At 40.4% G+C, this 13,579-nt stretch overlaps 1 protein-coding gene across 1 annotated transcript in view; it reads left to right on the top strand.

Annotated features, from left to right (window-relative positions):
- Positions 1 to 13,579, top strand: part of LOC143410666 (A-kinase anchor protein 9-like) — an 88,756-nt gene that overhangs the window by 21,214 nt on the left and 53,963 nt on the right. The window contains 1 exon segment of the mRNA XM_076871462.1: positions 2,143 to 2,276. Coding sequence (XP_076727577.2) covers positions 2,143 to 2,276 — 134 coding nt within the window.

Genomic DNA, 13,579 nt, shown 5'->3' with positions numbered 1-13,579 from the left:
GGTCTTGACTTCTGAAGTCTTTAAAGGTCAGTTGGATGCACATTCTTATACTACCATTTGCTACCATCGATAGACAGAAGACCTATCTCCATGCCTGCCCCTATGCTTTTGTAGGTAAGAGATAGCTTGTTTATCCTTATTATTTGATTGTTTTTGTTCTGTTTTTTCCCCTTTTTCAATTTTGACAAGCTTTTATAGTATAGTTCGTGTTAGGAGTATGGGGTGTGGTGTGGTGAGAAACGGAGCAACAAAAACAGTTGCTCAAGAAGAAGTGCAATTTAAACACAATTGTTAATTTCCCTGGTAAAGAACTTTTAGCCATTTTGCACCCTCCACCCTGTCCCAGCTGGGGGATTTAAGTAATCGGAAGTAGAATTTTTGGTGACTAAAGGTTTTTAGATTTATTAATGCTTTAAATTATTAGTGATAGAAATTTGTTGATTGCTGTTTCAGAATTTAAATGAGAAGGTCTCTACTGTTTTAAATAAGGCACAACAACAAGTCTATTTTGGGGCTCCTGGCAGGTTGGCATTTCAGAAGAATGGGAGTGGCTGTAAGTTGATGCCTGGCTATGTTCATTTAATTTGGGTGCTGTGTCCTTGGCCACATGGGTGGAATTATTTCTTCTTCTGACTCCATGGTCAGAATTTAACCTGAACAACTTTGTACTACGTAGGGTTTGTGTCTGTAGTGCTCTACGAGAAAAGGTGAAAATGGAGAATTTCAAACTTTAATAGTACATAAGTGTAGTGAATACACTAGGAAGTGTTTTAAGATTGTAAACTCTTTAAGAAGGAAGAAAGCACAAATCAAAATTTAATAAATAAATAAAAGGAAATTAAAAAGGAAAGAAAATAGGAAATTTCAACAGTGTATGTGGTCTTGGGGTTGGTGTATTTTATGTATGTGAATTATTTGTCCTGTTTCCAAAAGGTGTCTTCATAGGTTTACTGTTCTCATGATCTCAAACTACAGGGAAAAGTATCCAGTGATAAAGAAATCAGTGACTTCTTCAGAAACTAGGGCTGGGAAAAGTCCTTGGTCACAATACCCTAAGAAAAAGCACCTGAGTCTGATCTCAGAGCCAAAGGGTATTTCCTAGGAAATTTTCATTTCACTTGTAAATTTAACTATGTAGTTTTACCAGAGAGGAAACATGGGTTTAGCTGCCGATTTGGAAAGAGCCAGATAGAATAAAGGGGATGTGATCTCTCACCCATCAAAAGCATTGATTGCAGTGCTTAGGAAGTTGGTGATGCATGACTGAACCATGCCAGTCCCACAGAGTTACCAATACCCCTCACATCGCTGTAATCACTGTTTACCATTGGAACTGGTTGCTATGTGCCAAGATACATATTTTCTGTTTTGGGGTATAGGAAAGTAAGGTTGTGCCAAGAATACCATCCCCAGATGAATAAAAAAAAATCAACACCTATTCCTCCAATTACTCTCACTTAGAAATATTTTGATAAAGGGGTATTTCTAAAGGCATTGCTCAGTGAGATTTTTTTTTAACTTTATAGTTTATAAAACTTAGATTTTGATACTCTGGGCAAAGAAACTTCTTAATCCATTTTTAAGTTGGTAGTAAGATTATATAATTATAAAGGCAAGGACAGAAAAAAGGAGATTTATAAATGTTCATTTATAGGAATCTAACCTTCCCAAATCAAAAGAGAACTTTGGACATGTTGTATGTACTTCTAGAATAAAATCCTAATTAGTATAATTTATTCTTTGGCAAAATAAACAAGCTTTGTGTTTTTTGGTATTTGTAGGGAGCATTTTTATTTGTCAGAGTAGTGGTATCATGAGATCAATGAAGACCACAGCACATTTTTCACGTGAAAATGAGATGACAGTTCTGTTTGCATTTAGAATACTGAGACAAATTTGTTCAGTCATTTTTCCCTTTATACAAGTGTCAGAAGCCCAGATTTACCTCCAGCATCATTTTTATCACTTCCTTCCTGTATTTGTTTGGCCAAGTAACAAAAGCATCACTGTTCAGTCTGTTGGTGTGACCAGCAAGAAGACAACTACATAATACTAGAGAAAACATGTATAAAGGTTTTTTCTTAATAAAATGAATTGCTGGTCTTTTTTTTTTAAATATTTTGATATTCCTTTTCTCTTCAGAAATGCCAGACAGGAAAGCTGCAGATGAAGTGGATTTTCTAAGTAAGACCAGAGCTAGTTCAGTGTCTGAAGAGGTGGCTGTAGGGAATGGAGCTACCACACCTAGGATGAAACAAGGCCCAAAGACCCAGGTGGTAAGTGGCATCAGTAAGTGTATAAGCACAGCGTATGTTTATTAGTTTGGTCTTCTGTGTCTGATTTATGGCTGTGGTTTTTGTTTGGGGCATAGGGGCACAACAGTATCCCTGCCCCCTTTTTCTCTAATTCTGATATAGAAATGTGGCTGTTGTTGCAGCTAAGCTTTTATAAAAACTGTGTACCACACAACAAAGGTTGAGATGGGCCTGCCTACATGAATATCTTGGAGAGTACAGTGAAATACATTTCCTCCATGAACACAAGACTAACTTTTGTCATAACGCTTAAAGTGGTCAGACAATAAGAATTACCACAAAAGGGGAATCTGTAAACCTGTCTTAAACCTGACTCCTCTTTTAGTAGCAGCAAAAGTGAGGTTTTTGTTTTATAGCTATCTAAAATATGAAGTGTTATCATTTTTAGCAAAGAAAAAAGTGTAGTTTTTTTTTCCATAACACTTTTATTGAGATACCATGAAAACCCACCCAGTCAAATAAAGGGCATATTCAAATAAACTGCACAGTTAAGTAGCTTTTAATATAGACTTATGCAGCTGCCACCACTAATGTTCTAACTTGACAATATTATCCTCACTCCATAAAGAAAGTCCATGCCCTTTAGCAGTCCACCCTTGCTGCTCTTCCCTCCCATCATCTTCTGGCAGTCACTTATCCACTTTCTGTTTCTACAGATATACCCATTCTGGAACTTCATATAAAAGAATTACCCAATATGTGGTCTTTTGTGACTGACTTTGTTCATTCAGTGTGGTATTCTCAAGGTTCATCCATGTTGCAGCATCAATCATTATTTCAGTTCTTTTTAATTGTCAGTCTGTTGTATGAGTTACCACATTTTATTGTGTATTTGAATTGTTTCCACTTTCTGGCTATTAGAAATGTCACTGTGAATATTTTTAGTACAAATTAATGTGGACATATGTTTTCATGTACCTAATAGTGGAATTGCTAGGTCATATAGTGATTCTATACTTAATATTCATTAGATTTTTAAAAACATTTTTCCTTCAAAATCTTGAGATAATTTTTCTCTGGTTTAAGACTACTAACTTTTAAAATGAGATCTTAAATTTGTTAGGGGAAAATAGTACTCTTTACTTTTAAGATTCCATGCCGGTCAAAGAAAAACCTATAGAAAGTTGTAAACCAAGTTAATGGGCTAAATTATACTGCCCCTTGGAAAGTTAGTATTCCTCTGCTAGACTTAACAGTGCGCTAACTTTTAAAATGAGATCTTAAATTTGTTAGGGGAAGATAGTACTCTTTACTTTTAAGATTCCATGCCAGACAAAGAAAAACCTATAGAAAGTTGTAAACCAAGTTAATGGGCCCCTTGGAAAGTTAGTATTCCTCTGCTAGACTTAACAGTGCGCTGTTTTTGCTCTTCAGGGAGCTAACTTGAGTTCTGTTTATTTAAAGTTACCCCAGTAAGTAAACAGAACTGTACTATCCAAACTTTCATTTGTATAACCTGATAAATAAGCCTAATTTTATTGGAGTACAGTGGTAGAAGGGTGCTGACTGTTCTAACTGGCCCCTAATTGTTCCAGATAATATTCATGACTAATGCCTGGGTGGCTACTTGTATAGCAGGCATTTTTCAGATAAATGTTGCTTTTGCTCCTGGGAAAAAAAAGAACACACCCAGCATGGGTACATATGTCTTTTGTTACTGAAACCCCTCAGAATGGGAAGGAACAAACTCACATCCTCAAATTCAAATGCCTCTGTTTCTTAGTTCTCCATCCTGATGTAGTGGTTAGTGTCATCTAGCGCCATCTGATGCTTGGCTATAAAGCCACTGCTCTCAGATGAGGGACAGCTCTTTCCTAAGTGTGTATTGTCTACTTTAAAGAAGAAACTTTATGATTTAAAACTGATAACTTTTAAAACAAAGGAACTTTTAAAAAGTTCTTAAGACATCCTTCTTCTTTTAAAGTCCTTTCTCTCCCAGTCCCTTTCCTCTTTTGGTTTTTCCTCTAGTTTAGAAGATGAGAGAGAATTCCTCTGGTAGGTCAGCATGCTACATTATAGATAAAAGAGTAGACCCTAGGAGAGTCATTTGAATAGTTCAAAGTCAGACCCAGCTGGAAGGAGAATTTGGGGTTTGATTTCTAACCTAGAACTTACATAACAAGGCACATTCCTCCCTAACTCTTTACCCTGGGCTCTGTCATTGTTGGACACATGTTAAGGAGCCTTGGAATCCTCTTATTTGTTTCTTGCAAAGAGATCTTTCTTTCCCTTATGCTTTGTGTCTGCTTCCACTTGGTGTAGCTGGAGAAAGCAAATGCCAATAGGATTTTCATGTCTAAATGCTGCAGTTTTTTTGTTCCATCAGCATTGTTACAGTAATGTGAAATCTGCCTCACTCCTTGTCATTGCCTCACTCCCTGTCACTCTGCCAAACTTTCCCTATTAGCTATGAATTGAAGGATAAAGTTTGGATACAAACTTTAATTTTTCCATTGTCTTATTTTTCTCTCTTTTCTGATGAAACTCTTCATATATTTATTATGTAGTTTTCACTGAGTCAGAAAAGAGCAGAGGTCTGTAGACCTTCTTTGTTAAGGGCAGAAAGTAAATAGGACATTCAGTCTACATCATCACTAGTCACCTTTGCTTTTACAAAAGGAGCCATCACAGTATATAAATGAATGAGCCTGACTATGCTTCAGTAAAACCTTATTTGTGGATGCTGCAGTGAGACTCTGTTCTTACAATGTTTAAATGTCATGGAAGAGTTTTCTTCTGAATTTTTTCCAGTCACTTAAAAATGTCGAATCTACTTAGTTTTTTTTTTTTTTAAATGGACAGGCAGTGGGCCACTTACTTGCAGTAGTAGCATGTGAGTTCCTGACCCACAAAATACTTGTATATACATGGATGAAAAAAGAAAGCAAGCAGATTTCTTCTATTCCTGTTCTTTTTAAAAAAATATTTTTGTGGTGAAACTTCTAGTTACTAAGCTGTAAATTTGGAGCGAGGGTTCCAGTTCTGTCTTTTCTCAACCAGCTTTTTGACATAAAGTCTGTAGAGCTTAATTTCCTTTTCTCTGTTCATCTTCTTAGCCTTACTCTTCTAGAATCTGTTTACATTTGCAAAAGTTAATTGAGCTTATGATTGTAGTTGAGGGTGGAGTGTCCTTTGTTTAATATTATTTAGTTCAGTATGTCTGGCACATGCCTAGTCTATGTGTTAGCCAGTTATTGCTTCATCTACTTATTCTGTCTCAAATGTAAAACAGAACACATACATGTATCTTATGCTTTGTTATTGTCTTGAAAAACTAGAACAGTGATGAATTTGTTGCTGTTTTCTAGTAAATGTAAATAATTCATTATATTCTTATGAGGGAGGGTCTTCCCATTTTGTAACCTGCTTTTAACATAATTAATTGTAAAAACAATGGGAATCTCTGTCCAGAGTGGAACTACCAAGGATTTAAAGAAGCAAGCTACTGTTTTCTCTGGTCTAGCTGATTTCTATCATAACTATTAATTAATTTCTTATTCCTTCCTTAACCTATTTGACATGTGTTGTAAGCCCTTACTTTAGAAAATAAATGCTTTAAAATCATAGTTTGTAAAGGAATTAGATATCAAGATTTATGTTTGCTTATATTCTCAAACAACATACATGAAGGGTTAAGTGCTGCTGATTTCTTGATAATTTCAACTGATATTTCTTTACTGAATTGAAAATTATTCACAATCTAGGAGGCAGAGTCATTAATTTGTACCTAGTAAGGTTCTTTTCCATTGATCGTTTTATCATTTTATAATTATGTTTTAATGTTAAGTATTGCCAGAGTTTTAATAGTAATTACAATTTAGTATTCAACATTATTCCCTTTTACATATTTTAGTGGTTTCAGACTACCTTTTGATGTCTTGTTTTCCTCTCAATGACTGAATATCATTTATCAAGTGCTTAGAACAGACTGGCACACAGAAAGTACAGATGCTGCTTAGTTTTGTAACCTCAGATTCCAGTATCCTATTGACTGATTTAAATTACCACTGAAATATGATGGTTCAGGCTGTTATAGCTTTTTGAACGTATGTTATAAAAGCCTAAGGAATAGCATCACATAATAATTTAAGTTGGTACACCGGGATATTATTTTATTTCTGAGATCCTTGAAATTTGAAGATACCTAAAAGATTATCTCTGTCTAGCACCTTTGCTTTATTGAAGAAGAAATGGATTTATGATTAAATGCCTTGCCATTTTCCACAACCAATTGACTTTCAGCTGGACTGTAACCCAACTTCTGTGCTAGTAATATTTCCATTAACTGTATCCTGAGAAGTCATCCTGAGAGTGTACTCTCAGGAAATTCAGTTCACTTGGTTTAGGATAGGATTTTGCTTTTTAAACAAGTATCCCTGAATGATGCCTATATATACTGAAATTTGAAATTCATTTTGTTATACTTCCATGCCTTCACTAATAGTGAAGAGAATTTCTTTGGCCATTTAGGATCTAAACTGATTCATTTTAAAATACGTCTTGTGTTTTTATTTACTTTTTGTAGCTACAACTAAATACCACCAAGATGGTATTCATCCTAAGTGCTTGCTTACATGTCAAAATCAATAAGATATTCTCAACCTGGATATTATTTCCTAAAGAAAGACAGGAAGAGGTGTAGAACCATGTGTCGAATGAGAACCAGAAGATGATATTGAATTCCTGAGTCCATAAATAAACTTCTGGGACCATTTACCTTGAGAGTATGTTCCACTGTGGCTAGCAAGGAAGTTCAGATTACTATTTTCCTGCCCTAGACCTGTAAACTAACATCTCCATGTGGTGCAAGATGTTACCAAGTTCGTTAAAAAGGAAGTTGTTAACCCTCACTCTCATCTCTTTAGGCCCAGGACATGGGGGAGTGAATAAAGCCTTTTGCATTCCTTCCCAAACAAAAGCTCCCGGCCTCAGAAGTGCCTAGTGAAAGTGTCACTTTCCCTTTCATAATCAGACTGGGGGCGCAGGCTGTCAGCCTGAGCTCCTAGCACGGGAAGGAGGGCCACGGCAGCCCGGCGGCGCGACCAGCTCGAGAGCATGCAGCCGACTCTGCAGCTCTGCTCCGCGCCCAGCTCTGCCCGCGAGCCTCGCGCCCTGCGCACTCCCCGGCCTGCTCGCGACGGCCCTCCCGCGCCCTCCCGTGGGCGGGGGCGGCGCGCGGCCGGCTTCCCGAGCTCCGCCGGTGCACCCGGGAGTGCGTGCGCGGGGGTCTCAGCCCCCTCCTCCGCAGGCGGCTGGGGGCTGCGCGGTGGGGCCCGCGGCGCGACCAGCTCCAGAGCAGGCATGCAGCCAACTCTGCAGCTCTGCTCCGCGCCCAGCTCTGCCCGCGAGCCTCGCGCCCTGCACACTCCCCGGCCTGCTCGCGACGGCCCTCCCGCGCCCTCCCGTGGGCGGGGGCGGCGCGCGGCCGGCTTCCCGAGCTCCGCCGGTGCACCCGGGAGTGCGTGCGCGGGGGTCTCAGCCCCCTCCTCCGCAGGCGGCTGGGGGCTGCGCGGTGGGGCCCGCAGCGCGACCAGCTCCAGAGCAGGCATGCAGCCGACTCTGCAGCTCCGCTCCGCGCCCCGCTCTGCCCGTGAGCCCAGAGCTCGCGCCCTGCGCACTCCCCGGCCTGCTCGCGACCGCCCTCCCGCGCCCTCCCGTGGCCAGGGGCGGGGGCGGCGCGCGGCCGGCTTCCCGAGCTCCGCGGGTGCACCCGGGAGTGCGTGCGCGGGGGTCTCAGCCCCCTCCTCCGCAAGCGGCTGGGGGCTGCGCGGTGGGGCCCGCGGCGCGACCAGCTCGAGAGCGGGCATGCAGCCGACTCTGCAGCTCTGCTCCGCGCCCCGCTCTGCCCGTGAGCCCAGAGCTCGCGCCCTGCGCACTCCCAGGCCTGCTCGCGACGGCCCTCCCGCGCCCTCCAGTGGCCAGGGGCAGGGGCGGCGCGCGGCCGGCTTCCCGAGCTCCGCGGGTGCACCCAGGAGTGCGTGCGCGGGGGTCTCAGCCCCCTCCTCCGCAGGCGGCTGGGGGCTGCGTGGTGGGGCCCGCGGCTCCGAGGGGCGGCGCGGGGCAGGCTGCACTTGGCGCCAGGCTAGGGCCATCCCCACCCCCACAGCGGTGCCGGCGGGGCGGGGCCGCGGGCTCACCTGCCAGGCAACGCGGAGTTCTAGGCGCCTGCGCTCTGTGACGTGTCTTGACTCCCGCCTCACTCTGTGTTTACGTGGAGATGAAGTTGGCGGTGGCGGTGGCGACCGCTGTACTCGTGTGGACGAGGACGATTCGCCAGTGATTGCAGCGTCTGACTGGTTTTGTTCGGGTGGGGAGGCAGCTCCCGGCTGGGCCCTGCGGCCTGGGTCGCGGAGCTAGCCATCCCACCTCGGTCTGAACTGATTTTTCCTTTCTACCCCCGACCCCCTCCGTGTTCTTTCCCTGCCTACCCCGCAGAAGCCATGGAGGACGAAGAAAGGAGGAGAAAGATAGAAGCTGGTAAAGCGAAGGTAGGAGAGCCGGGGACCACCAGGCCAGAGGTGGGAGGCGGTGGCTGGGAAAAGGTGGGAGGAGGCCTGGGGAACGAGTTTGTGGCAGCCAGGTGCGCTGCCCTCGGAGGGAGGTACTGCAGGGTCTGGGTTTCCTCCCCTCCCTCCTGTCCCTTTTCCTAGGACATGTAAAGCCCGGTGCTGCTACCTAGCTGATGAGACTTTGATGGTGACTGAATGGTGTGGCTCTTTTCTCATGACTGCCCCAATAAAACGCCTCTCTCTTTTCTTTAAACCGTATTGATAATTAGGTGGTAATTAATAGCCTTTAAACCTTTAGCCCTTCACTTTTAAAGGGAGTTTTATGGGTGGTGCAGGCATTGTGTTTTCCAGGGCAGGGATTTAGAGCTTTCCTTTTATTCAGTGGGGAATTTGTGCGCTCATCATCAGCTTGTCTTCCTTAGGTGGCACGCTGGCACTTGAGGACGTGTGTGAGATTGGCCTGTGACAGCTGCCTCAGCAGTGGCCTGAGTGTGCCACAAGTGCCAGCTGTGAACTTGGCTTTAGGGACGTTTTTAAAAGCGTGTCTTTGTACGTTCCTGTTTGGAGGTCTTTGTCATGGCAGTTGGTTTTGTATCCTGTGGATTGGACGTTCTGAAGACGGAAAGATTCCACAGAACAAAGCTTTAGAATTCCTGCTTTAAATAATTTGTTTTACGTGTGTGTGTGTGTGTGTGTGTAGTGAAGTTCTGATTTTATGTGTGTGTGCGTGTGTATATGTATGGAAATTGTAACGCAAACATTTGAAAATTGTATTATGCATAGATATCCTTCTTGGGGCATCATGAAAAATTTAACGTAGACAAACTATAAATTGAATAGCATTTTTTTTTAAATTACATATTTGAGCAGCTCTTTAGGCTTGCCTGAAAGGCCCCCTTCCTCCCTACAATGAGTTACTTTTTATAGGTGATATTCTTTTTAGAGCTAATGGATAACAATCATACTTGAAACACAATTAACTATTTTTCCTCTCTTCCTTTCTTTCTTCATTCTTCCACATAAACAAAGGAAACCAGGTCAATAATTTCAGTAATCAATGAAAGAAAGGCCTTACTGCAGAGATGCAGTAGTAGATGTTCATCAGAAGTGTGTTAAAGGAATGTGTAGGTTAACCAGCTTTGCATTTCTAAAATATAATTTACTTTTTTATAATGTCCCCCTTTTAATGTTAAGACTTAAATGCTTGTATGTAAAAAGGTAGATTTTGTTTTTTACTCTAGGATATGTAAATTAAGGAACATTGGCATTTTCAGAAGCCCAAAATTGCTTACAGTTGTGCAACCCAAGGGACTAAGCAAACACTCTGCATCTAAGGAATTGAAAGTAATTTTGTGTACCTTTTCAAAAGCATGGAAGTTCTGGTTAGGTATCTTATTTGTTACCTAAGAATGTTTACTGCCTTCTGCCAAATGTATCTTTCTTAAATGTATGTAAAGCAGTTCTACTAAACATAGTTAATTTTGAACAGTCACATTTCATAATAATTAAATTTCTTGCTCTAAGTAGATTTGGCAAAGTAGAATTTTGATTTCTTTATGTATATATTTCTTTATCTTTCAAAAGTCTACCTATGGGGTAAAAATCTTTTTAAGTTAATTTTTATTGTAGTTTATTTTCCCCTAGAAATGAACCCAGTTTCCAGTAAGAGATCCTTGAGGCCTTTAAGGCAACATATGTTTGCTGTAACATTAGCTATCTGGTATAAAATACTTTACTGAGGTCATGATTCCTCAGCCATGTAAGTGCAATGGAATATTATACAATCATTAAAAGAATTAAGGCTGAGAGGGACATGGTAAATAGAGTGAAAACAACATTATCAGAAATAGTTTAGATGTTGCAGTGGTATACACCTGTAATCCCAGCTACTCAGGAGGCTGAGGCAAGATCCTGTCTGAGGGGAAAAAAAAGGGGGGGAGCTTACATTATAGCTCAAAGGTAGAGCATTACTGCCCTTTATCTCCACTACTGCAAGAACAAAACTAAACAAAGTATGTACATTATTTCATTTGTATAAACATGTGCTTTTAGAATGGGATTGAAAAACTATTATAAATATAGTTATTCTTGGGCTAGGATATAGCTCAATGGTAGAGCACAAGTTCCTAGGTTTAGTCCCCAACACCAAACAAAATTTATAAAGCAGTTCTACTAAACATAGTTAACTTTGAACAGGCACATAATCAGCAAACTTAGATCAAGAGGTGGAAATAGAGAAATGGCAACAGTCTCTGCTTTCCAAAGTAGGAGAGACAGATGCTCCTGGGTAATAAGTACAGTGAGAGGTTGGATTTTGGATCTTACCCCCCCCCCCACAACATTTTGTTAAAATATTTAAAATGCTACTGACTCATTTTCTAGAATATTTTATAAGGAAAACTCTCAATATCAATTAAATGCAACCTAGCATAGTGCTTTTCAAATAGCAGGTATTCAATAAGTGTTTGCTTCTCTCCAGCTGTGCATGCTGGCAAGATGAGCTGGTCAAAAGAGCTGGCTGCAACGTTAAAAGTAAGGAAACAGCTAAGAATCATGCAACCCATGGACACCAGTTTCTCAGGTGGAGGGTGGGCCTGCTCTGCCACCTCAAGGGTCCTCTTCCACGCTGCAAGGCAAGAGGGCAAGAGAGCGAGTGCACTTGGAACCCATCTGTTTATTAGGGAAAAGACATTTGATAGAATGTTCCACCCCAATAAGGCAGGGGATAGTGTTTCAGCAGGGGTTGCCCAATCCTGTTGGGTACTGCTCAAGCCCAGAGCTGAGGCTCTTCCTTGATGAGTGGGGGTAAAGGCCACTTGCTTGGTATAACACATGGTGTGGTGTATGTTGCCAGTTCAATATCCCCTTTACTCAAGGCTTTTGGAGGGGCTTAGCTCATGCACAGGGCAGTCCCTGACATTTGCTTCTTGAATGAATGAGCAGAATGACAGAATAAGTTCTTAATGAGTGTAGTGTTACCAGCTAGGTTGGAATTTAATAAGAGTAATCCAGAATTTTCTTAATTAGAAGTCTCCTATTGCTGGTATCAGAAACCACCTAAAATGATCATTTCCCAAAATTTATTCAGAGACTTGGTTCTCCAAGTATCTCATTTATTCATAAGACTTAAGTGTTAACATTTGATAATAGTTTTACAACATACAACTTTTTAATCTTTTTCTTGGTAATTGGTCTTCTGTTTCTTTCTCTCTAGATTTCTCTAAATTTCCTTTTTCAAGACCTTTTAATAAATGATCATTTTAAAATTCTCATGTATACAGTATAGTCTAATTTAAAAATTTTTTTTAGTTGTAAATGGACACAGTACCTTTATTTTATTTATTTATTTTTATGTGGTGCTGAGGATTGAAACCAGAGCCGCACATGTTGCTAGACAAGTGCTCCACCATTGAGCCACAACCCCAACCCCTACAGTATAGAAGTGTACTTTGTAAAGTATTTTATATTAACCCAAATCTGCAGTAATAGGAGAATGAATTATTTTATGTAGCCATTAAAATAATTCTACAAACACTTTTCAAGTTGGGAAAATGCCCACAGAAAATGTCAGGTTAAAAAAAAAGGTATGTGTAAGTATTTATATATGAAGACATCTGAAAAAACATGCACCAAGATGTCAGTTGTGGTTATCTCTGGGTAGTGGGTTATAGGTATTTTAATTTTTTTATACTTTATTTTACAAATTCTCTACAACATTATTCTTTTATGATCAGGCACAATGTTCAGGTATCATTTTTTTTCTTTTTTCTTTTTTTACTTGGTGGGGTTCTTTTTTTTTTTTTTTTTGTCTTTTTTGGAAATGGGGGTCGAACCCAGGGCTTTGCAAATGCAAGGCAGACGCTTTGCCACTGAGCTACATCCAAGCCCCAGGTATCATTTTTAAGAAAAAGATGTTACATGCAGTATGATAAACAGGTTAATGTTGTATGACTCTCATACAGAACAAGAATATGAAATGCAAAATAACTAGGTCTCCTACATTAGTGTAGTCCTGGAACTCTAATTCTTACTCCAGTACCACTTGTATTATGTAGTCAGAATTCTATATTATTGGACATTTATGGATCGCCTTTTTGTTTTTGTCATTCTTATCCATTTTCCTTGCTGTCAGTTTTTTGGTTTTTCCTATGAACTTGCTTGTCCAGCTTTGTATTTTCTCATTTGCCTTTTTCACTAACTTGCTGCTTTAGATTTGTTGTAACAAAAGAACCCAGAAACTGAGGTTAATGGAATGATTTGTAAGAATGAAGGGCTAATGGAACTTAGTAGAAAGGATTTCGCAGCAATTCAGTTTTTCTGATGCTAGGTAGTTCTTTGGTTTGCTGTTGGGTCCTCAACTATCTCCTCAGTATTGATGTTGCAAGAAGCCCAATACTTGGAGATGTTAACTACATTATTAAATATTTTCAGAGCTGGGCTTGACCTCATTTACAAGTTCCTGACAGAGATGGTCCCACATAGGCTATCCTTATAGTGAATCAACCAAACTATTTCAACTCCATTTTAAATGACTTCATTTTTTCCAAGTAAAATTATTTATGATTATATAAATAAAGTAGCTAATTATTAGTGAACAAAATTAAAGGACAGTTGTTTATTTAGAATGAAATTAGTCCTATAAATCACTTTTGCTATATTTTTAAAAAGTTCTTCAAATGTATTAGAATTCAGCAAAACCAAAGTATTATACTTCTATAGCACTTTATATAATTGTCATTATTTATTGAATAATTA

The sequence above is a fragment of the Callospermophilus lateralis genome, chromosome 11, assembly GCF_048772815.1.
Source record: "Callospermophilus lateralis isolate mCalLat2 chromosome 11, mCalLat2.hap1, whole genome shotgun sequence".
Taxonomy (NCBI): domain Eukaryota; kingdom Metazoa; phylum Chordata; class Mammalia; order Rodentia; family Sciuridae; genus Callospermophilus; species Callospermophilus lateralis.
Note: the sequence above shows the minus strand (reverse complement) of the source record. Positions and strands in the feature narration are given on the sequence as shown.